The sequence below is a fragment of the Podarcis vaucheri genome (genome assembly GCF_965113315.1).
Source record: "Podarcis vaucheri genome assembly, chromosome: 7".
Taxonomy (NCBI): Eukaryota; Metazoa; Chordata; class Lepidosauria; order Squamata; family Lacertidae; genus Podarcis; species Podarcis vaucheri.
The window spans coordinates 73,616,248-73,639,064 of NC_138765.1; the positions used below are offsets into that span (position 1 = coordinate 73,616,248).

General features: G+C 44.0%; 2 protein-coding genes across 3 annotated transcripts; one reads left to right on the forward strand and one right to left on the reverse strand.

The window, feature by feature from the left end:
* The first annotated feature begins 324 nt into the window (after window positions 1-324).
* On the forward strand, window positions 325-5,768 carry PEX10 (peroxisomal biogenesis factor 10). The gene is given in 7 exon segments (XM_082230411.1): window positions 325-439; window positions 442-456; window positions 1,789-1,869; window positions 2,002-2,408; window positions 3,474-3,649; window positions 4,659-4,794; window positions 5,579-5,768. Coding segments are annotated over 7 exon segments (984 nt in total). The 5' UTR covers window positions 325-339; the 3' UTR covers window positions 5,648-5,768.
* Window positions 5,769-8,623: 2,855 nt separating this feature from the next.
* Window positions 8,624-22,356, reverse strand: RER1 (retention in endoplasmic reticulum sorting receptor 1). 2 transcript variants are annotated; one of them, XM_082230654.1, is made up of 7 exons: window positions 22,212-22,356; window positions 14,711-14,796; window positions 13,918-14,022; window positions 12,331-12,430; window positions 10,944-11,022; window positions 9,876-10,011; window positions 8,624-8,781 (listed from the first exon to the last, which is right to left on the reverse strand). In XM_082230654.1, the coding sequence occupies exons 2-7, from the start codon at window positions 14,789-14,791 to the stop codon at window positions 8,692-8,694; spliced, it is 591 nt and encodes a 196-aa protein (XP_082086780.1). In that variant the 5' UTR covers window positions 14,792-14,796; window positions 22,212-22,356; the 3' UTR covers window positions 8,624-8,691. The 2 variants fall into 2 exon arrangements, with proteins under 2 accessions (XP_082086780.1, XP_082086781.1); XM_082230655.1 differs by lacking the exon at window positions 22,212-22,356 and adding an exon at window positions 22,092-22,110.
* Window positions 22,357-22,817: the final 461 nt, after the last annotated feature.

Genomic DNA, 22,817 nt, shown 5'->3' on the forward strand with positions numbered 1-22,817 from the left:
TGTTTTTGGTGTGGTGTTGGTTTTCTCAAGTGGTTTGTATAAATTTTACGAAATAAACAACTGAAACGCTTTTACTTTTTGAGCTATATGCTCGAAAAGGCGCACGTTTTCCGAAAGGAGGGTGGAGTGTTCCCTTTATCCCGGAAGATCCTCTAGTGAGCATCACTCTATACTTTCCTATCTCTCTATGCGCAACTCTCTCTCTCTCTCTCTCTCTCTCTCTCTCTCTCTCTCTCTCTCTCGGAGCGGTTTGATGACGTATAAATGCGTGCGCCGCGCGAAGCGTCTGTTTGCGGAAGCAGCTCGGGCAGAGCAGGCACCCTTCTCGCCTCTGCAGCGATGTCGCCGGCAGCGGTAGAAGCCGGGCCCGCACGACTCGTTCGGTCCGCCCAGAAGGACGAGCTCTATCGAGGGGCGCTGAGGAGCGGGGCTGGGGCTGCTTTGGGGGCCTGGCAGGTGAGGAGCCGTCATCACCCCGGTCAGAATTGCATCCTCGGAACCGTTTTGCAAGACAAGAAGCCCATATCCCGGATCTCTTTCTTTCTTTCTTTCTTTCTTTCTTTCTTTCTTTCTTTCTTTCTTTCTTTCTTTCTTTGCGTTTTATATCCCACTTTTTCCACCAAGGAGCACGGTTCTCACTCTCCCCATTTTGTCCTCACAACTCTGTGAGGCAGGTTAGGCTGAGAGGCAGTGACTGGCCCCAAGGTCACCCAGTGAGCTTCATTGGCTAAGGGGGGGGGGGATTCGAACCCTGGTCTCCCAGGTCCTAGTCCGAAACCCAAGCCACACTGGATGCAGTATCTGAGCCATTTGTGTGTGAGAGAGAGGGGTGGGGGTGGGGGATGAACCTGGAAATGTAAAAAGCAGCTTTATATCAGGTGCGGGTATTGGCCCATCTCGCCCAGCATTATTAGTTGTGGCTTTCCATAGCTCTCCTGGGCTGAGATCACCGCAGGTAAGAACTGATGCTCCTTTCACCAATGGCAGAAGAAGACATCTTTGGTGAAGGCGCCAGAGGATTCATTGTCAGAGTGCCTCAGCTTGCGTAACACAATGCCTGGTTTAACTGTCGAACTTGCTCCTGCAGGAGGCAGTGATGGCCACCAGCCTGGATGGCTTTAAAAAGGAATAGGCAAATTCATGGAGGAGAAGGCTATATGAAGGAAACTGGTCATAATGGCTGCTTCTACAGTCTAAGGCAGTAATGTGTCTGAATACCAGTTGCTGGCAATTACAGGAAGGAATTGTGCCCAGGTCCCGCTTGCAGGTTTGCCACTGAGGTATCTGGTGGCCACTCTGAGAATGGGATCCTGGACTAGATGAGCCATTGACCTGATTTAGCAGGCTCTTCTGTTCTTTCAATGGATAAAGGCGATTGAGATGAGAGAGGACTGTATCAATAGTCTGTGATCTGAAAATTGCAAACATCTTTGCTTATCCTGCAACCATTGAGTTGCAGTGCTTATCTTGCATACAGTCTAGCTTGAATTGTTAATTATCCTTGCTTCTTGCATTGCTAGTGTATGTGCCTGTGGATTACACTTCATGCATCTGTTTACTCCACAAAAGCTTATTCCATAATGTTCTACCTCTCTAAAAGTTGTATCTGCACAAAAGATGCTGGTTACTTTGTAAATCTCTTCTTAATTTTTTAACTTTCGTAATGTTTTATTATTTGACCTATGAAAATGGTGTAATTTCTTTTTCAACTTGTATTGAAGTCAAATTATTTGGCAGGGCGTCTCTTCACTTTGTTCTCTAACATTGTCATTTGCTCTGGCTCTCTAGGTGCTAGAATTTGGTTGGAGTGGCAGAAGGAAATTGAGCTGTTTGCTGATATAGCATATTTCACACTCACAACCCTTTCAGGTATTTCACCCCCTAAATTGTTCTGTGCTTGGTGCTCTGACTAAATGTGCTGCTATTTTATGCTTAACATTAAACTGATCAGATTTTCAGGATTGCCATTGTTTTTTGTTTTGTTTTTTAAATATTCTTTAGGTTACCAAACGCTTGGTGAAGAATATGTCAATATTATCCAAGTGGACCCATCACGAAAGAGAGTTCCTTCAGTATTTCGACGGGCTGTCCTGATTTCTTTGCACACTGTCTTCCCTTACTTGTTAGACAAAGGATTAGTACACCTGGAACATGAACTTCAGACAGAACCTGATGAGATGAGGACTTTGCAAAGCAGACATTTGCGTGGATTGTGGGGAAGGACTTTCTTGTGGCGTTGGTTACAGAAATGGCTTGGCGGATTAACAGAGCAGCAGAGGAAGATGCTCTGTCAGGTTGTCCATTTTCTCAGGCAAGGCATTCCACTCCTTCGTAGGCTGCACCTGGCCATCTTCTATATGAATGGCATTTTCTACCACCTATCTAAAAGGATGGCAGGGATCACATATGTAAGTAGAAAGTATTTGATAGCCCTTTGATGTTCTGTGTGCAATACACTAAAATCCCATATTTTGGCACTGTTTACTGTGGGCAGGTCTCACTTCCATCCCTGGCATTGGGACAGGGGTGGAGAATAGCAAACGGAACCAAGGTGTAGATCCAATGCTGGTCATTCCCAAAGTATACGTACTGAGATTAAGGGACCCAAGTTAGTTATAGTCAGTAATTTCAGATGGGTCTTCCCTGCATAGGACTTGGTCTGATCTGATAGAACCTTAAGTTTGGGCTGCCATCCAGTTTCTGTCTCTCAGCACCCTGAGTTTCTGTTTCTTGTTAACACTGCCACATGTACAACAGGAATATAATGAAGACTAGGAATCCACTCTACCCCTAAATATCTATGGTGCCATATTACTTATTTGTATGGATCCCCTCCTTGTGGTCAATTTGGAATCGTATGTATTGCCATAGCTCAGCTGCTTGACTACAACTCCCTGTCATCCCTGACCACTGGCCATGCTTGCTGGGGCTGATGAGAGATGGGAGTTCAACATCTGGAGAGCCATAGGTTCCCACTGCTGTTCTAGAGGAGGGCTACTGTCACCAATACCAGCATGGTATTCTGTTCTGCAGTGGTTAAGAGCGGTAGTCTCGTAATCTGGGGAACCGGGTTCGCGTCTCCGCTCCGCCACATGCAGCTGCTGGGTGACCTTGGGCCAGTCTCACTTCTTTGAAGTCTCTCAGCCCCACTCACCTCACATAGTGTTTGTTGTGGGGGAGGAAGGGAAAGGAGAATGTTAGCCGCTTTGAGACTCCTTAAAGGGAGTGAAAGGCGGGATATCAAATCCACTCCTCCTCCTCCTCTTCTTCTTTCTTCTTCTTCTTCTGTATGCAGTTCAAGATTCAAAAGTCAAGTGGGCTGGTTTCCATTCTTTCTAAACAAAATCTGTACTTCAACACTGCAGTTCTCTAGGTTTCTTCACAGATCACACTGCAGTTCTCTAGGTTCCTTCACAGATCACACAAAATGCATCAATATCAAGTGGTGTTTTTGTGTCTCCCCCCCCCCCCAGCTGCGCTATGCAGGATTAGATGGGGACAACAAGCATGTTCGATCAAGTTACAGGCTTCTTGGGATCCTTTCAGTGCTGCACCTGGCACTAACAGTTGGTGTCCATGCATACAGCTTCCAACAGAGGCAGAGGGCAAGACAAGAATGGAAGGTGCACCGTAACCTCTCCTACCCAAGGTATGCTAGTGGCATTTTGCTTACCAGATGCTTACAGGGGGTGGAGTAGATGCCTGGGAGCCTCAGGCCTGGGGATCAAATATTCAGGCCCCTCTCTGGCCGTCAAAATTGTGCCCAGGCTACAGCCTTCACTGGTGCTGCTTTGCACCGTGTTAATGTATGTATTTGTTCACACACCTTTGCCTGTGTCCCTGTGCACCACTGGCCCACAGCCCTTGGAAAGTAGCCTTGAAGGGAACGCGGCCTGCAGGATGAAAAAGGTTCCTGCCAGTGTTCTTGAACTATGTAGTATTATTAGCTGGAATGAAGGGCGGGGGCACATGCAGTGGCATCTGAGCTGTGTTCGAAAACCTAGATTAACTTAATATTGTGCTTGACAATCAACAGGTGTTAAGAATGGCTAAAACTGTGTCCTGGCATCAAAACTGGGTAACCAACTCAGTGTGTAATTGGTCTGGTTAAAATGAATTGTGTAATTTGAATGGGTTGGTTATATTGTGTTTGCAAACATTGGGCTTTCAGTACACGGAATTCTCGGTACGTAAATGGCAGAGGGTGATATATTGGGAAAAGAAGGAAAAAGGAGAACCAAAAAACCCAAGAACAGTATGCCTACTCCTACCTTAGAGAAATAGCTCTTGTTGGGTGTCTTCGCATCTTGTTGGAACTTGCTAAGTAACTTTGAAGATCATTTCCCCACACCTTTATTTTTAGGCAGAAGCAGTACTACCCAGGAACAGCAGTCATAAGTATGAGGGCTAGGAGCGTAATCTTTTTAAAAAATGGGTGCAAACGTTTACTCAAGAGTAGATGGCCTGAAATAGACCCATGTTAGTAACGTCACTTTCTTTCATGTCTACTCTGAGTAGGACTAGCATTGACTATAACCCTGTTACAAAGCTAAGTTTCTCCTGATGGCGTCATATGCTAGAACCTTGGCAGCAGAAGCATCATCTCCCTTGGGACATTAACCTGAAGAGCACTTGTGCCTGACTTTGTCCTCTCTCAGAACCCAGCCTGAGGAGAAGTTCCTCGGCCGAAGCTCTCGCTGCATTCTGTGCTTAGAAGAACGCCGCCATGCTACAGCCACTCCGTGTGGACACCTCTTCTGCTGGGAATGCATCACTGAGTGGTGCAACACCAAGGTAAACACAGACCCCCTCCTAGGATGCTGAACTCTTAAAACAAAAGCCAAGTCCTGTCAGGTTTCCTTTTCGCAGTGGAAATGAGAGCTGTAGGAAAAGAGAAGCTGAAGAAGTAGATTCCCTGAAATAGCTCCTTGGTTTCATTCTTCCCGATGTCTTACCAAAGGAGGAAACTACATGTGATTTGAGTTCTCAACTTCCAATTCTAGCAGGTGCCGATATGCACTTGCATTCTCTGAGTCTAGTTGATAATCTGTTAAGACAATTCCTTAATTCGGGGAAGAGGAGCCTGATGTCTTCCAGATGTTGTTGGGAGTCCAGCAGCCCCAGCCAACATGGCCAATAGTCAGGGATAATGGGAGCTACAGTTCAACAGTTGGACTCAAAATGACTAGACTGAGGGTTAGTTCCTATTAGTTTTTAAGAACTGGTTTACTGTTGTAGAATTGACTCTAGCACCTCAAACTCTTCATTGATATCACATTGCAATGAAGGGCAGGTTAGAAATGTTTTAAATAGCAGCTCTAGATACCACAGCAGGTAGCTTTTCTGCACTTCCACAGCATCTACACAATCCTGTCTATAAATATAGCTCTATGCCTGTAAGAGTTCTACATACCATCAAAAGCCCCTGGTGCTGAGGGAAGGCCCGTGGTTCCATTTGTAGAGAACTTAGGGTGTGCAAACGGGTAACTGTCAGAAAAAGCTAGCTGAAAAAAGACTTACAAACTGGTTACTGGGAGATGTTTGTTTAGTTAAGATACTTATTTTTCCTCTCCTGCAGGCTGAGTGCCCACTGTGCAGAGAGAAATTCCATCCACAGAAGCTGATTTATCTGCAACACTATCGATAACAGCCACCTGTGCGGTTGTTAGATTGCAAAGTGTTAGGAACCAACGAAAATACTACAGCTTTTGACCAAGTGTAAGACTTTATTTTGATATTATGATATTAAATTGCTGTGATAAAATTGAGCAGCTTAACACTTGAGTTGCACTGCCTGTACAAGGAGATACGAACTTGTCATCTTACAAAACAAACTTCTGGTGTTGATCCTTTTTCTTTGTAGAACAAAGCACACAAATCTACCTAAATTCTGGTAATAACCCTTTTAAGCGTTGGCAGGCATCTGCTAGACCTACCAGTAGTGTTCTCATAACACTGTAACTCGTTGACATTGATGAAGCTGAATGTTGGGGGGTTTGGAATAAAAGAAAGTACTTCTTCACACAGCACAAAGTTAAAACTTTGGAATTTGCTCCCAAAAGAGGCAGTGATGGCCAGCAATTTGTGTCGCTTTAAAAAAGAATTAAGACAAATCCATGGGGGATAAGGCTATCAATGGCTACTAGCCACAATGCTTATATTCTGCCTCTGTGAGTGGAGGCAGTATGTTTCTCAATACTGGAAAATGGAGGGGAGTGTGCAATTGCCTTCAGGTCCTGCTTACAGGCCTCCCAGAGGCATCTGGTTGGCCACTGAGAGCAGAATGCTGGACTTGATGGGTCTATGACCTGATTCAGCTGGGCTATTCTTATGGGAAACTACATTCTCTGAGAGGTAGTAGCTTAATGAGAACATTTTACCATTCCAAAAGATACTAGGGCATGCATATGGAAATTAATTTTGAGTTTGTGTGCTGCTAAAATCCCCTATGCCTAATAAACTATAGCTGTTGGTTAGTTTTTTTAAAATATAAAGCTGAAGTTCTAAGTTGCAATGAGCACCCTACAGTGCAGCGACTGTCAGAAATTCAGTTTGGCAAAGATTGGGGTAATCTTGTACGGTGGGTACATAAGGCAAAGGTAGCCAATAGGGTGCCTCTACCGGCTGTTGCTGGACCATCTCCCATCAGGCCTGGCATGCATGGCTAATAGTTGGTGAGGAAGGGAGTTGTGGACCAACAACACCTGTAGGACTACTGGTTTGCCACCCTTAGCAGAAGGAATATACAGTAGAAGCTGCACCACCTGCAGCCAACAGCTAGAGCTGGTGTGAACACGTTTCCACGTAGGGGAGGGTATTTGTGTCTGCCCTTCTACATTGTGACGTTTTAGTCCTAGAGTAATGCAGCTCTCTGATACAGAAGAGAGCATGAATTAACCTCTGACAAATTTACTTAAGTCTACTTTTCTAGCTACTGCCCCAGCTCCATACCATTTTATTAACACATATACTAACAGATATTAAAGCCCAATTGATATCACTGGAACTTGCTTCTATGCACAGTGGTAAGGACCACGATTATTCATTGCAATTTTCTTCTGTAATACCTCTGGTCCCTTGTACAATATTTTTCATAGTGTTGTTTAGAAATGTAAACAGATCCCCCTATGACTGACTTCTAAGAACGTTGGGTGTGGGGGCAACACACATTTTTATCCATACTGCTGAAAGTGGGACGATCCAATTCACATGGCACAGGATATTTTACACTTATCACAAGTCCGCCCAATACAGAGTGAAAATTTCCTTTTAGACTGCATCATGAGCAGCTATGGTTTGCACAGTAAAGCAAAGGACTGTTTTCGAACAGCTAGGGTTCAAATACATTATTCCAAAATACTTAAATAGAATGGGTTGCATCCAATGTTAATGCTACTCTGAGTAGACCCACTGAAATTAGTAGACCTAAGTAACACACCCATTATTTTCAAGGATAATGTTCTACATAGTACTTTGGATACAACACAATGTTTAGAGAAAAAGGAAGAAATGTTAACACTTAGTACCTTACGTTGGTTGTTATAAAGACTACTGAACCCAAGAAAGGGACATTGTCTTTTAATAAAGTTTGGAATTTTAAAAAATCACTTAATAAAATTGTTTATAGCTGTATCACATTGAAAAAGTTTTACATGCAGATCATTTATTTCTATATTTTTCTCCATAGAAAATTAAAAGCTGTGTTAAAACCCACAAAGTCTCGGTCTGCCATGGCCGGTGTAGGTGTACCTTGGAGAGGGCTACATGAAGCAAACTTAAAAAGTTTTTTTAAGTATCAACTAAAACGTGTCAAAATACTCTCCACATAATATTTTTTTTATAAATTTAATTCCAGACCTCCAGCAAACCCTGGCCCCCAAAAACATGATTGTTAAGAATAATAGTGAGCCATTATGAAAGAGCCAAAAAGAAATCAGCCTTTCCACCATAAAAGCTAAATCAATTAATTCCTTTTCCACTTTGAAAATAAAAAAACTCAGGGTAGGCTTATTTCAAAGTTCACAAGTTTCCCTCTTAAGTAATATCACCAGAGGTCCTGCCAAAAGTCAAAACCTGGGACATTACAAAGCAGAAAACATTATCACTGTGTCTCATCTTCCTCTGCAGATGCACAAAGCATTTCAACAATGTACCAGGATGCATTCTGGACTAGATCAACACAAAGGACCCAAAAATAAATAAATACAGTTGTGGGAACTCCCCTGTTCCACACTAGGCTATACTTTTGTGAGGAGGGGGCTTGAAATGAATGTTCTACCTTCTCTTATTACTCTGTCTTGCTAAATGTGCACCAGAAACTTGCGAAATTGCCACTCAAATCCTGCACTTCCAAGGAGCTGAAACCAGTAGCATGTACTTCCCATGGGATGTTTTGAGAACATGGGATGACTCCTGTTGTGCAACAACAGAAGGGGGGGCAGAAGCAGCCCTTGGACATAACTTATATCCAAAGAATAACAAGATGATATGGCTGATATTCTCTTGCTGGGGGAGGTGGGGAGCCTGACGCTCAATAAACTGCAGGGGGCCGGGGGAGAAATACAACTTCTTAGTCCCCACCCTCGTTATTACTGATGACTTGGTATGAAGGAAAGAGGCATCATTACAATGGCTCAAAACTGGACTTTTAATTGTAATGAAGGGAGTTGGTCAGCAGGCTCAGTATAATTTCTAGCTAGCAAAGGTCTTCCCCACATCTTCCTTCCCTTTGTATTTCCTCTTGCCGTGTGTGAAGGGTATATATCGATATTTTATCATATGCTGCAACAAAAGGGAAAGAAAAACAAGGCTTTTAGAGCACACCCGCGGCACTCCCCTCCCTCTGCTCACTCCGCCTTAAACACCTGAATGTGCTCATGTGTTTGAACAGCAGTGGCTATCTTTTTTGGAGGAACTTAGGGCCGTGGACAATGCTTTGTGGGCCACATATCAAAGTGAGTGTGACCAAAGAACAGTGGGTTGTACCAATACCAGTCTTACCTAAAGTAGATCCATTGAAGCTAATGGACATGACTAACTTAGGTTCATTAATTTCAATGGCTCTACTCTTAAAAGGTAAAGGGACCCCTGACCATTCGGTCCAGTTGTGGCCGACTCTGGGGTTGCGGCGCTCATCTCACTTTATTGGCCGAGGGAGCCAGCGTACAGCTTCCAGGTGATGTGGCCAGCATGACTAAGCCGCTTCTGGCGAACCAGAGCAGCACACAGAAACGCCGTTTACCTTCCCGCCAGAGCGATACGTATTTATCTACTTGCACTTTGACGTGCTTTTGAACTGCTAGGTTGGCAGGAGCTGGGACCAAGCAACAGGAGCTCACCCCGTCGTGGGGATTCGAACCGCCAACCTTCCGATCAGCAAGCCCTAGGTTCTGTGGTTTAGCTCACAGCGCCACCCGTGTCCCATTGGCTCTAATCTTAGTAATACTTAATTGGATACAACCCACTTATTTTTTTAAAAAAATTAAGGCCTTGGGGGGGCATCACTATCAATAAGGGGAGCCTATGGGAGCAATTAGCATTTTCTTTTAAAAGCTGGATGTCCACTAAAATGTTTTTTGAGTTCAAGTATCACAGCAGGGGATCCAAAGGAGAAGTCATTTTTTTCTTTTAAAAAAATGATGCTTTTGGAAGGAGGTCACATTGGAAACAGCCACCAGACTACCCTCATCAGTATTAGACAAAGCCTCAAACTCTACTCCAACTATGGGGGGTCTTTCAAAAAACCCCACCACCACTAGCAATTTTTGAGCTACAACATAGCCAGTGATATTGCCATTATGTTGGGGCAATCCCTCTCTCTCATGTTTAGGAGAATCCACAACCTGGAAAAAAGAACAACTTGGTTAGATTCTTACCTTGATTTGCCTTTTCATTGTGATGCAGAAAAGCATAATGAAGTACATCACAAGAATTGGCCAAAAAACTGGAACATTGAAAGCCTCAAAGAATGTACATGTCATTGCGACAAGGATGCCTTTAGTAGCAGAGTGCCTTGGAAGGAAAAGATAGTTGCAGTTAGGTTGATTGTGTACTAAAATTCTTTTAAGGACATTAATGCCCAATTCACATACCATTTCTGATCTCCAGCATTCTCCCCTCCACTTCCTGGTTTTCCCCGACCACAGTTTGCTGTGACACCTGAATCTGCAACTCATGGCTAACGTCTGGATCAGAGTCTGCAAAAAGAGGCTTCTGATCATCCTTGGAAATCAAGGCTCTAATGATACTTTGCTGATCCACAGCAAATAATGGTTATAGAAAACCATGAAGCCGAGGGAGAAACTTGCCTAGGAGAGGAGTGGCAAGGAGGACCAAGCCCACAGCAACATTCCTGACATCCAAGCCATAAAATACTATTTCCACCTATTCCTCAGCTTTGCTATCCTGCACTTCACAGCAGAAGGTTCTCTTTTGACACCTTAAGAGGCAGAAAAGAAGATTATATCACTTCCGCAGAGGGACCAGCTGTCTTTGGACCCTTCTTGTAGCTGTCACCTAGCAGTAGCCATTTCATCAGGCTAGCTGAACTGTTTCCATTTCAGCTGGTCTAACCTAGGTTTAGTACCCGAGTTTGCAGCTTTTCCTCCCTGCCCCCTTTCCTCCATCCCTCCTTCTGTGATTTAAGTTATGGTTAAGACTAAGGCTCAATGCAATACTGATGGATATTTGGACTTGTGACGCCTGAGTTGAGCCTTCAAATCAAGCATACCTATTATGTGGAAGAGGTGGCTCATACTGAAAAGGAACTAGAAGGCCAAAGATTTGGGGGAGATGGCAACTGAGTGACTGTTAGGTAGGCACTGTAAGCAAGGAGGCACAAGCTTGAGGCCAAAGAGAGGCCATGCCTATGAGAGGCAGGAGAACAGGAAATACAAAGGGTCAGGAACTTGAATCCTTTTGCATTGCTATTACCACGTACTCACCAGAATTTGAACTCTGGCAGCCTTCGAATGAAGGGCCGAAACTCCTCATTTTGTTTTGTAGGTAATGAAGGACCCTCATCTGAGAAGAAGAGGAGGAAATGCAAAGTCTTAGGAACTGCTTTCTTCTGCATTTAACTCTTGCAGGTTCAAACCCTTGGCATGCCCAGTTAACAAAGGTCAGTAGCAGATGTTTGGAGAGGCCTCTGCCAGAGACCTTGGACCGGCGCTGCCAAGCAGGTTGCACAATACTGAGCTCAATGGACAGCCTTATCTGATGTAAGGAGGCTCCCTCTGTTACTACTACCATACTTAGAGCAGGTATGAATGACTGTGCTAGAGACAAATCACCCATTAAAGTGTACAAGGAAACAAAAAATTATTAACAGGTGATCAAAGGGCTGTTACGTGCAAGAGAAATTGCAGCACAGATCTCCACAAAGTATGAAACGTGAAAGCAATGTCATTCCAGTCTCAACTGGAGGGGAGGTATTTCAATCCACAGGGAAGTGAAGGAAGTAATACAAAATCAGGGATTCTAACTCTTGCTCTGTCAAAACTCTGTCAGCATTTCTAATACATCATTTATATGTTTATCCTAGGATCTAAAAATGAAATCACTCAACTCCTAGAAGGTGTCATATTCAGTTATGTGCCATGCAATCCACAGGATGTGACTAGCACTGGTTGAACTCTTACATTCAAACCTTACAGGAGTCAGTTGTTCTTGCTATGAAAATTCACACAGGGCCACAAGCAAACATAGAGTGTTATAACACTACAAAAAACACAGTTTTCTGTGGGGATAATTGGGAGTCTGGTCACTCAATAAAGTTGAAAAGTGGTTGGCACTCCACACTAAAGTCCAGCACTCTTTGCACCCACAGATAGCAGGTGCAACTTAAAACATACTAAGCTGTGCCTAAGTCCCAAATATGTTCTAGGGTTGTTGTTGTTTTTTTTGTGTGTGTACACATATTAGATTTAGCATCCTTTTCTCATAGTAGACAAGCAGAAACCTCCAAGCCTCTCTATCTGATTCTCAGGACTCTCCCCAAGCTACATCGCTCACCAGCCCTGCTTTGTACACACACCCTGCCCGCCTTGTGTGTTTTTGCCAGATTGGAATGTGTCCTTGAAGCCTTCTGATGCTTCATTCTTACCTGGATGAAGCATAAATAATGCAATGTGAGTGTGTACAGAAACTAGCCTGTTATGGAAAAGGTGAAATAGACATTTGTTGCTCTCTCCACTTTTGCCTATGGCCCTGCCCAGCACTGGCATGTGGTCCTCAGGCTGAAAAGGCTTCCCCACATCTGATATATAACAAGTTCATGCAACAACCAACACCTATGCAAGAGAAAAGCAGGGCTAGTGATGTTCTTTATACCTGAGTCCTCCATTAGAGAGGGATCTACCTTTGGCGACAAGAAAGCTATGAAAAGGTTTAGGTGGTAGATGCCCAAGGCATATGTCACGATGTACCAACCCTAGGAAGGGGAAGGAAGAAGAAAATGTCAAATGAGGACATGGCTCTAAGTACAGAAACACACCTACCTACACAAAACTGCTTGCACACAATCTGCAGTATCTGACTGTATGAGGGGGTTGTTGGGGGTAGCCAACATAGTGCTCCCCAAATATTGTCAACTATAACCCTTATCAGCCCCAGCCAGCATGATGGGGGCTGTAGTCCAAAATAATTGGGGGAGGGCACCAAGTTGGCTAGTCTGAAATGGTAGGGCTCAACAATATATAGTAAACAAATAATGTTAATCAGATCCAGAGCAAACGAGAATTGGGGACTCTGTCTGTCCATCCCCCTGATGCTGTTCCCACCACACCCAGTAAACATGACCAGTGATCAAAGGTGTTTGAAGCTGCTGTTTGATTTCCCTATCCCTGACCTAAATCAACTAGAAGCAAGGAATAAAGCATACTAAGAGGCAAACAGCATGAGAGCAAAAGGGAAATAAGGAGAGATAAAAGAGAAGCAGGATATTTAGGGGGGTGGCAGAGATCTTAATATAGGAGCAAATAAAGATGCAAGTGTGTGGGGAACAAATGTAATGAACAAGCACACCCCGAGCCTGAAGATTTCCCAATGCAGATGCATCTTAAGGCTAAAATGGAGGTGCTCAAAAGCAATCCAAACAGAAATCTGCTATTCTCCTATGGCGCTTGTTCCTCCACTTTGTTACAGTCGGATGAATTTATTTTTCCCTGCAGCTTAGAGGTTTTAATCTAAACAAGGGCAAGCAGACAAACAGGGACACTGCTAAAATAAGTAATCAGAAGGTGGGGTGGGAGGGTGGCAGGAGGCCAGCTTCTCAAAATACTCTGAAATGATTCCAAGGTTCCAGCTCATAAGGTGATTTTTCAATTGGCATAAATACAGATAACAATGGAACAATCTACTGGTGTAAATTTACCTACGGAGTTTGATGGCACTTGCTCCCAGGTGCATATACGGTTGCAGTAATCTGGTCCTCCAGATGTTGTTGAACTCCACCTCCCATCAACACTCGTTAAAGTGGTCGATGCTAAGAGATGATGGGAACTGCAATCCAGCAACATCTGGAAAGCCACAGGTTCTCCAGCCCCAAAGAAAACCCTTAACACTGGTTATACCCAAACAGACACAAAAACAGAATCACAGAAGTGCTTTCAGATTACCATTCTTTCCTTGCACAAAACTAACAGGTTTATTATGTTCATTATTTATCATGACAAGATACTGCTTCAATAATCAGTACAGTACTATTATCTTCTGAATCAAATATTTTTCAATGCTACTCATATTAGTTCTGTGACATTTGTGCAGACAATTATCTTGCATATCACATGTATCTCTCGTTAAAGGTATGTAAAGGAAGTAAAAACTGTTGCTTCCATCAAACATAAATATCTTTGAACCAACAATAAACAGAGTGATTCCACACACATGCATCAGGATCCTCAAGTGGTGTTCTCTTACCTGCAGTAGATAAACTCTTATCATGTAGATAAAACTTAAACCCAGCGTTGCAACCCATCGCACTGCAGTATAAGGAGTAGATTTGTCTAACCAGGACTGATAAATCTAGAAAAAAATGCAGTATTAAGATATTCATCAAGTTGCTAATAATAACAGCATATCATCACCTGCCAAAAGACTGCAAGCTATTACAACAGCATTGTATAGCTAACAATTGCAGCAGCGATCCTGTATACTGTTTAGGGAAGTTTTTAATGTTTGATGTTTTATCGTGTTTTTAATATTCTGTTAGGAGCCGCCCAGAATGTCTGGGGGAATGCAGCCAGATGGGCGGGGTATATTTATTATTATTATTATTATTACTACTACTACTACTACTGCTACTACTACTACTACTACAGTACAGTGTACACTGGAGTTTTGGGGCCCCCCGCTCCCATCAGCATTGTCAATGGTCAGGGATGATGGGAGCTGTAGCCCAACAATGGGAGCTGTAGCCCTGCACACGTTTCACACATGGTCGTCTCATTGAGTTCAACAGGACTCAAAAATACAGAACTATCTGCAGGAGTGACTGCATGGTGAGTGCAATCTTGAATGTGCACACAGTCAAGAGTGCTCCCAGTCAAGAGTTCCCCAGATACCTGGTGCCTCTTCCACCACTCCTATGGGAAAGTAGAAGGTGACAGATCTGGCTGCAGTTCCTTTCTGTAAGTTGCAGCTTTAAACTACCCTGAGTGATAACTCCTTTGATTTTATTTATGCATCTTTCAGCCCCTGATGTGAAACTAACCTGTCCAAGTCTTGTGAAAAATCTAAAGACCACTGAAGGTTTGCCATGAATGGACTCGCCAGTACTGTCCCCTTCTGACATTGTTGCTGTGGAAACAAAAGAAAGAACATTAACGTAACTGAGCTTTGGCATAATACTCTTGTACCAAAAGGAAGGACTTCTTCATGCAGTGTATAGTTATTAAACTATGGAGTTTGCTCCCAGAAAGGGCAGTGATGGTCACCTACTTGGTTGACTGAAAAAAAGGATTGGACAAATCCGTGGAGGAAAAGGCTATCAGTGGCTACAAGTCACAATGGCTAAGCTCTGCCTCCATGGTTGGAGGCAGTAATATTTCTGAATACCAGCTGCTAGAAGCCACAGGAGGGGAGAGTGCTCTTAGGTCCTGCTTGCCAGTTTCTGACAGACACTGTGAGAACAGGCTGCTGGGCTAGTGCCATCTAGGATTTTCTTACGTTCCTCCACATCTTCATCCTCCCAACAACCCTGTGCAGTAGATTAGACTGAGATAGACTGTGACTGGTCCAAGGTCACCCACTGAGTTTGATGGCTAAGTGAGGATTTGAACCCTGGTCTCCCAAGGTCCTTGTCTCCCACTACACTACACCTGAATTTGTTTAATCCCCTTCTATTATTATTAAATCTGTGTACCACTCTTTATCTGAAGATCTCAGGGTAGTTCACATCATAAAAATGCAAAATAAAAACAAAACACAGTGGCTCTGCAGTCTGATGTACCACATTCTGCCTGCCATTTCAAATGCAGAGTTCCACTTTCATTGAAAAGGGGAGGAAAGATACCCAAATCTGAAATCTTTGCCTGGCCTTCATCTCCTGTTCACAACTCAGCACAATTTTGTGACACGGAGTAAGCATGTGAGCAAAATGCAGACCCATTGGTTCTCTGACGGAAGGGGGAACAGCACTTTGTGCAATTCTAAGTATCTCCACAGTAGCTGCTGTGCCACATCATCAAAAGGATCACTTGGTACAACTTCCTGGTTGGCCATTTCTACGGGAGGCGGGGCTATGCTCCTCTAAGCAAGAGTGCAATTCTACTCCCAGAGCTACAGAGCAGGAGCATACAGCCACAGCATTAAATGCTTACAGAAGGAGGAAACGGGGTCAGAAAAAGAAAGAAGAGATGCCATGAAAAAAAGCGTCTCTCACAACAAAGGAATTGGGAGAGGTTGGCCTAAAGATAAGCAAGTAGTTAATCATTTCACCATATTAACAAGGCAATTCACAAACACTTCAAGTTGCACAGTTCTACTGAAGATACAAGGATCATAATATACTCTTAGAGCTAATGAGAGACTGTTTCCCAAGCTTAAGTGCTATGGAGCGGGTGGGGTTACTTAAGAGGTTGCAACTATGACTCCCAAGCCCCTCTACCCCAATTAGGCGTTTAAAAAACCTGAATAATAGACACAAGCTTTTCTTTTTTTAAAATCCAATTGCTATGGTGTGTGTGGAGAGGTTGGGTGCCCCTAAGGCACATCTGGCTTGAAGGCTGGGGCTTCCCTACCTGTGTGGCAGAGCAGGGGCTGACCAACATGACCAAAAATAAATCCACCCCAGCTGCTCAACATGTCATATGCATATTACGTGATTTTAATAGAATTTAGACACTACCATTCAACACAAATATTTTCAGGGTGGTTTAAAACAATAATAGGCAGAAGAATAAAATATGCAGTAAAACAACAAATGAAACAAAGCAGGGGGGAAAGGGGAAGGGTACAGCACAGGTTAAACTGAGGGCTTAAAAGCCCAGGAAAATATTACAAAGGTCTTTAGATCTGCTGCCAAAAAGGACACTTAAGGAGGTGCCAAGGAAACTTCCCTGGGGGAGAAAATTCCACAAGCGCACAGACATCTCAGAACACTGGTTTTCAACTGATGGGTTCCGGAACCAACTACTGGGTTGCAGCCTAACCTAAGGTGGGTCACAACAACAGTATTGCCGCCACAAAAATACATGGTAAAAAAATTATGAAGTGGGTCTGCAAATTCATGTTTGAGTTAAAAGTGGGTCCCAGATTTGAAACGATTTATGACTACAGAGCTGTTATTATTGGGGTTATTAATTAAATGTTTATACCACCCTTCATCCAAAGATCACAGGGTGGTTTACAATATAAGAACACAAAAATACATATCATAATAACAAACCGAAACTATACCCCTCCCTGCCCCATTTAAAAGGCCATGGATTATTTAAGTAGCCAAAGGCCTGGGAAGAGAAGAATATGTTTTGCCTAGCAACTAGAGATATGTAACAAAGACACAAGGTGAGCAGCATTCCACAAACATTCCACCTAGAAGGCACCTTCCCCGTAACCACCTTGGTTTCAATGGCAGAAGCTCCAGGGTGTCATGAGGGGAAGCAGCTGGCTAATCACCTTGTTGGGTGGGTCAAATACATTTTCCGTCCTAGATGAAGTTAGTGGAAGGCAAAAGTTAGCTCATGTATATATATGTATCATGTATATATAAATAAAATTTATTATTATTATTAGGCTTGAATTAATTAATTTTTATAATGAATGATTTTAGAATGTTGTTTATGTTGTACCTTTGTACTGTTTTATTGTTGTTAGCCGCCCTGAGCCCGGCTTCGGCTGGGGAGGGCGGGATATAAATAAAATTTATTATTATTATTATTATAATGTCACTCGTACTATGGCATGCTGAATGAAGCAATCAGGAAACGACTCCGTAGGGATGCAAGGATTGCCCTGCTGGATTAGAGCAAAGGTCCATCTAGTCCTCCAGCACTTTGTTTCCAACAGCACACAGCCATGTGCCTCTCTGGATACTCAGAAGTCGGACACTGTCCTGAAGGCCTAATATTCAGGGCCATACTTCCTCTGTACATGGCGGTATTGCAAATAGGTGCTACAACAAAATGTCAGTGTATCCTCACCTCCTAGCAAAAGTGCTCCTGTTTAAGGTATTGACCACTCAGCCATCTTCTCTAGGAAACTGTAAGCAACAAAGCACTCGCATGGGGCATTCTGCTTCCCCCATACCCAACTTTGTATTTATCTGGGGTCTCCCTTATTTCTCAGTGGCCCCCATTTTAGCTCAAACCCTATCAATACTTACCACCTGACTTCACTATTACAGGATGTGACCTAGGGGCAACCTAAGACATTTTGGCGGATCCCAAAATGGGCCCTCCTTTCCCACCAGGGAAGATCTACATCAGGAGCAAGGCAGGAAGAAAGACTGACATCTGGGTCTGCTGGTCCAGTGAATCCCGCCGCCTGAGGCAGTTGCCTCACCTTGTCTTATGGGTGGGCTAGCCCTGGTGTGACCACTAACAGCCACAGAAATACCTATCTGATTTCGCTGTGCAGTCAGCTATAATAAGCTTTCAACACACAGTGCAGCTGGACTGTTTTCGTCCAGTAGGTAAGCCCTAAGTGGTCTGTAAATCACTCCAACTGATCTCCATAATGGAAAAAGGAACTCACCTATTAGCAGACCATTACTCAATGGTAAAGCGCATGATATGTATGCAAATGATCCCCATGAACCCCACTTCACTCCTTGGCATATTCGCTTTAAAAATTCTCAGGAAAACAGGGATGAGGGGGACTTCTGCCTGAGATCTTTGAACTGCTTTCAGGGTAGATCAATAATGATCTGACTCAGTAATAAGGTAGTTTCACATGTCTGTGTATCATCTCTGGAGGAAACACTAATTATAATAAGGGTCCCATTCATACTATCAATAAAGCACTCTTACACCATTTAACAGTCATGGCTTCCTGCAAAGAATCCTGAGAACTGTAGCTTTCAGGGTTTCCTAACAACTCTCAGCACACTAAACAGCTTCTACAACTCTTTGGGGAAAGTCAGGACTGTTAAAGTGGTATAGGAGTGATTTAATTGTATGGTGCGGATGCAACCAAGATCTTATCTGATATTAGACTTCTGGATGGCCTGGGAAACAAAGTATCAAGAATCCCAAGTGTCATAAAAGGAAAAAAGTACTGAGAAAAACTCTATGCCGACAGTTCTAGGATTAAGCCACATTTAACTCAACAGGATTTACATCTGAGCAGATGGGCATCGGACCAAGGTGTCTGAAGACCAGTATCTCCCAGTAATAACTCTGTCCCTGAGTTTTTAAAAATGAATGAATCCAAAAGTGTTACAAAGGCTACAGTGCTGAAAGCACAAGAGGCCTGTTTCTCTTTCCAGGCAGGCTTCAAGGATCAGATGCCAGCACCTTTGACACAGCAGTTACCAAACCAAAGTATTGGGGACCAGGGTGAACAGGAAGACCGCAATAGAGTCCACTGCCAAAGTAACCCTCAGAGGGTTTAGGTTTATTACATTTGAATAAGCTCTGTGTGGCAGCCCCCAAATAGTGGAATTCCCTCCCCACAGAGGTGTGTCTAGCATCCGCATGCTGACATCACACCTCTTTACTCTAGCCTTTGACACTATATAGATTTGGTATATATCAGGACCCACTGTATTCTTCTGACTGCAAACTGCTTTAACTGATTTTACTATTGCATTTCTATATTTTTGTACTCTGCCCTGGGGCAATTATTGTTCCAAGGCTTGGAAGAAATCCAATAAATAAATAAATAAATGATATAATATTGTTTCCCACTTTTTAAAAAACGCAAAGCGATTCACAAGCAAGCAAAAAAATATGTACATACAATTTGTTAAAATCCAAAAACATTAAAAACTGAATTCCAAAGGTCCTACTTTGGTATACAATTCTGTTTTGTTTTCTACACGGGTCCTATTTCTTTTATTTTCTTTTTTTGTGTGTTATCTTACCCTGTGCACTTGTAATTATGTAGTTTTTTTTTGTATTTCAATAAAGAATATAAAATAAAACAAGTATGGGAACGAGATCTCCTGAACATGGGCCAACTAACAGTCACATGCCTTTGTAGGTTGGTTGTCAGATGGTGCCCTGCTATTGGACGTGGGGAGTTTCAGGTGGAAAAAGTACCATGCCACTACTCTGGCTGGCTGTACTACCCCTTAAGCAGGCAGGTTAAGGAGAAACAGTGTGTAAGACCATTACAGAACTGCAGTACTTTTTCCAGCCAAGAGCATTTACTGCTAAGCTATGAGTTCAGGTATTGCTGTTGCCTGACAGCCATCAGGGGATAAACAAACTGCATGGCAGTTACACTTTCCCTTAACTATCTCTCTTCTGGCCACATAAAACAAACCCATACAACCATTATGGCACCAGCAAATCTGATCATTTCTAGCCTGGGTCCCCCATGGCAAACCAGTTGTGCAAAATGCTCACCCCACCAAAACACAAGAGATTCACTTTGCTGCCAATCATTTTCTCAGAGTGAACTCTGCTCACAGTTCCCTGCTTACACTTTATGAGCCTGGACTAAGCGCAAGCAATCTTGCCACAGACACCAAGTCACATAAACAGTGTTTGAAGGAGGCTGCAGTGGCAACAATGATTGTGGGCCAAGGTGTAGAGGACCCTACGAAAGCAACATTTTGTCCACACTTTGAATGATATTGAGCTGGGTTGAGAGAGAGAAGGAGCAGAAACTATATCTGGGATTGCGAGGAGAATTCCCACTAGGGTGAGGTATTTTTCTTGGAAAAGGAGAATTAATGGGGGCTGCTACTCTTCCCCATAATTCATTTTGGTCCAGATAGACAAGTTTTCGCTCCATGTGGGTTATTTTGAGTACAATTGCATAAAGAATAATCTACTGAGAATGCCAGGCTAGCTTTTTAAAGGCAAGGAAGGTCCACAAAATACAACCGGGTGTGTCCTGAATTGCTCAATGACAGTATGTCATTCGCTGTCCACACCCGGTAGTCTCATCAACCTGTTCCAGGGGAGGAGGAAAAGATTACAACTGAGCCTCAGTTCCAGGCTGATAGGTTAGCCTTAATCATCTTCATCAAACCAAGGAAGTCTCAACCTACTTGAAAAATAACACCACCTTAAAAATCCAGCTACCCAAAATGGGAGGCTTCAGTACCTCTTGTTTAAATTGTCCACACTTAACATGCAACTGTGTCCCCGCTCCTCTATCCCACATACAAGACGGAAACAGATTGTTTTAATCCCACTGTACATAGTGCAATTGGAAATAATCACCCTTAGCCCAATGACTAAGAGTAGACTAGCATTTGAAGCACACATACCCCAGTTGCTATTATAGGGACAGAGGAATAAACCACCCCCAAATAATTATCACCATTTGGGTGGCAGTAAGTACAGTGGTACCTCAGGTTACATATGCTTCAGGTTACAGACGCTTCAGGTTACAGACTCTGCTAACCCAGAAATAGTACCTCGGGTTAAGAACTTTGCTTCAGGATGAGAACAGAAATTGCGTGGTGGCGGCGCAGCAGCAGGCCCCATTAGCTAAAGTGGTGCTTCAGGTTAAGAACGGACCCCCGGAACGAATTAAGTTCTTAACCCCAGGTACCATTGTAGTCATATCCCACGCCATACATTTAAAGCACATGACTCTGAATATTTACCCTTACAATTCCCAGCACCCTTATTTATTTTTTATTTTTTTATTTATTTTTTGGAGGGTTGGGAAATCATGTACTCTAAATACACAGAGTAGATTTGACAAGTAAAACCAGAGGCTGTAGATTAAGGAGGAAAGGTATGACTATGGCAAAGTGGGGGAGAAGGAGGAGGAATAAGAGAGGCTAGCATTTGAAAGAAAAAGAAATAAGTGTCAATGTACAGTATCAAATAAAGAACCCCTCATCACAAGTTGGTTTTGTAGCAGAACAGTGATGTGGGTAAGGGTCCCTCTTAATAACAATAGTTTGACAAGTATCCTCCACCTGCCCCCCCCCGTCCCCAACTTGGCATGACAAGGCTGAAAAATCCTCCCCTTAATAATAACTTTGAGATTACCTCTCCAAGCAGCTCCCCAACTTACTAGGGAATTTATTATATGATAATAACGATTTCACAAGGGCCCCCCTCCCAAGCCACGCCCCAGCTCCCCATAAAGCAAAACCACCCTTTGTAGTAATTTTGCAAGGATCCTCCCCAACCTCTTGGTATGGACAGGACCCCAAGGCTGAAAATCCTTACATTACATTACAACTCCTCCCCCCCCCAAAAAAAAACCACTACCCGGTTTGCCAGAGCAAAAAAAAAAAATCCCTTTATGCGTCATTATTTTTATTATTAATTATTATTATTATTTCTCAAGGACCTCCCCCGTGCAGCCCCTAGCTTATCGAGACCAGCCTGAAAAACCCCGCTTTTAAGATTTGATTTCTCAAGAAGGGCCGCCTCTCCCAGCTCGCCATGGCGGGGACCCCCAAGGCTGAAATTTCGTTATTTTGGAAATGGGGGGGGGGGGAGAGGAAGAAAAAAAACCCCGTTCCTCCTCCCGCGTCAGCCTTGGACCTAGAGAGCCCTCCTCCCACCCTCTCACGGAGGGCCCGGCCTCATCGCCGGGGCAACGGCGGGGCCTCGGGCCTCACGGGGGTAACTTACAGGCCGCGCCGGGTGTCCCTCCTTCCGCTTCCCGCCCCGCCTGACCAGGCAGAGCCGCTGCCCGCGCCAACCCCTCCTACTCCTCCTCCTGCTGCCGAGATGGCGGCAGCGCGAAGCCGACAGAAGAGCTTCCGCTACCGGGGCGAAGAGGAGGAGGAGGAGGGGGAGATGGCGGGGGCGGAGGGTAGAAGGTCGGCCGCGCAGACCACAGGGATGCTCGCGGCTGCTCACCTGGCGGCCGCGGAGTTCAGTGGGGTTTACTCCTTAAGGAAAAGGCACAGGGGACGCAGCAGCCTCCCGGAGCCCGTTAACGACGAAAGCATGAAAACGCGCATCGCTTCGCTTCACTATTTCCTTTCCTCCAAGGAGCTCAAGGTGGCGCACGGAGTTCCTCTCCTCCTCCTTCTTATTTTAGTCACACAACAACCCCGTGAGGGAGGCTAGGCTGAGAGTGAGTGACCGGGCCCCCAAGGTCACAGCTTCGTGGCTGAGTTGGGAATTTGAACTCTGGCCTCCCTTTACCTTTTTACCCCCCACCCCGCACAGGAGTCCGAGGGGTGGGGGCACAAAATAAAAAAGAAGAATAAAATACAGTGCTTTTTTCAA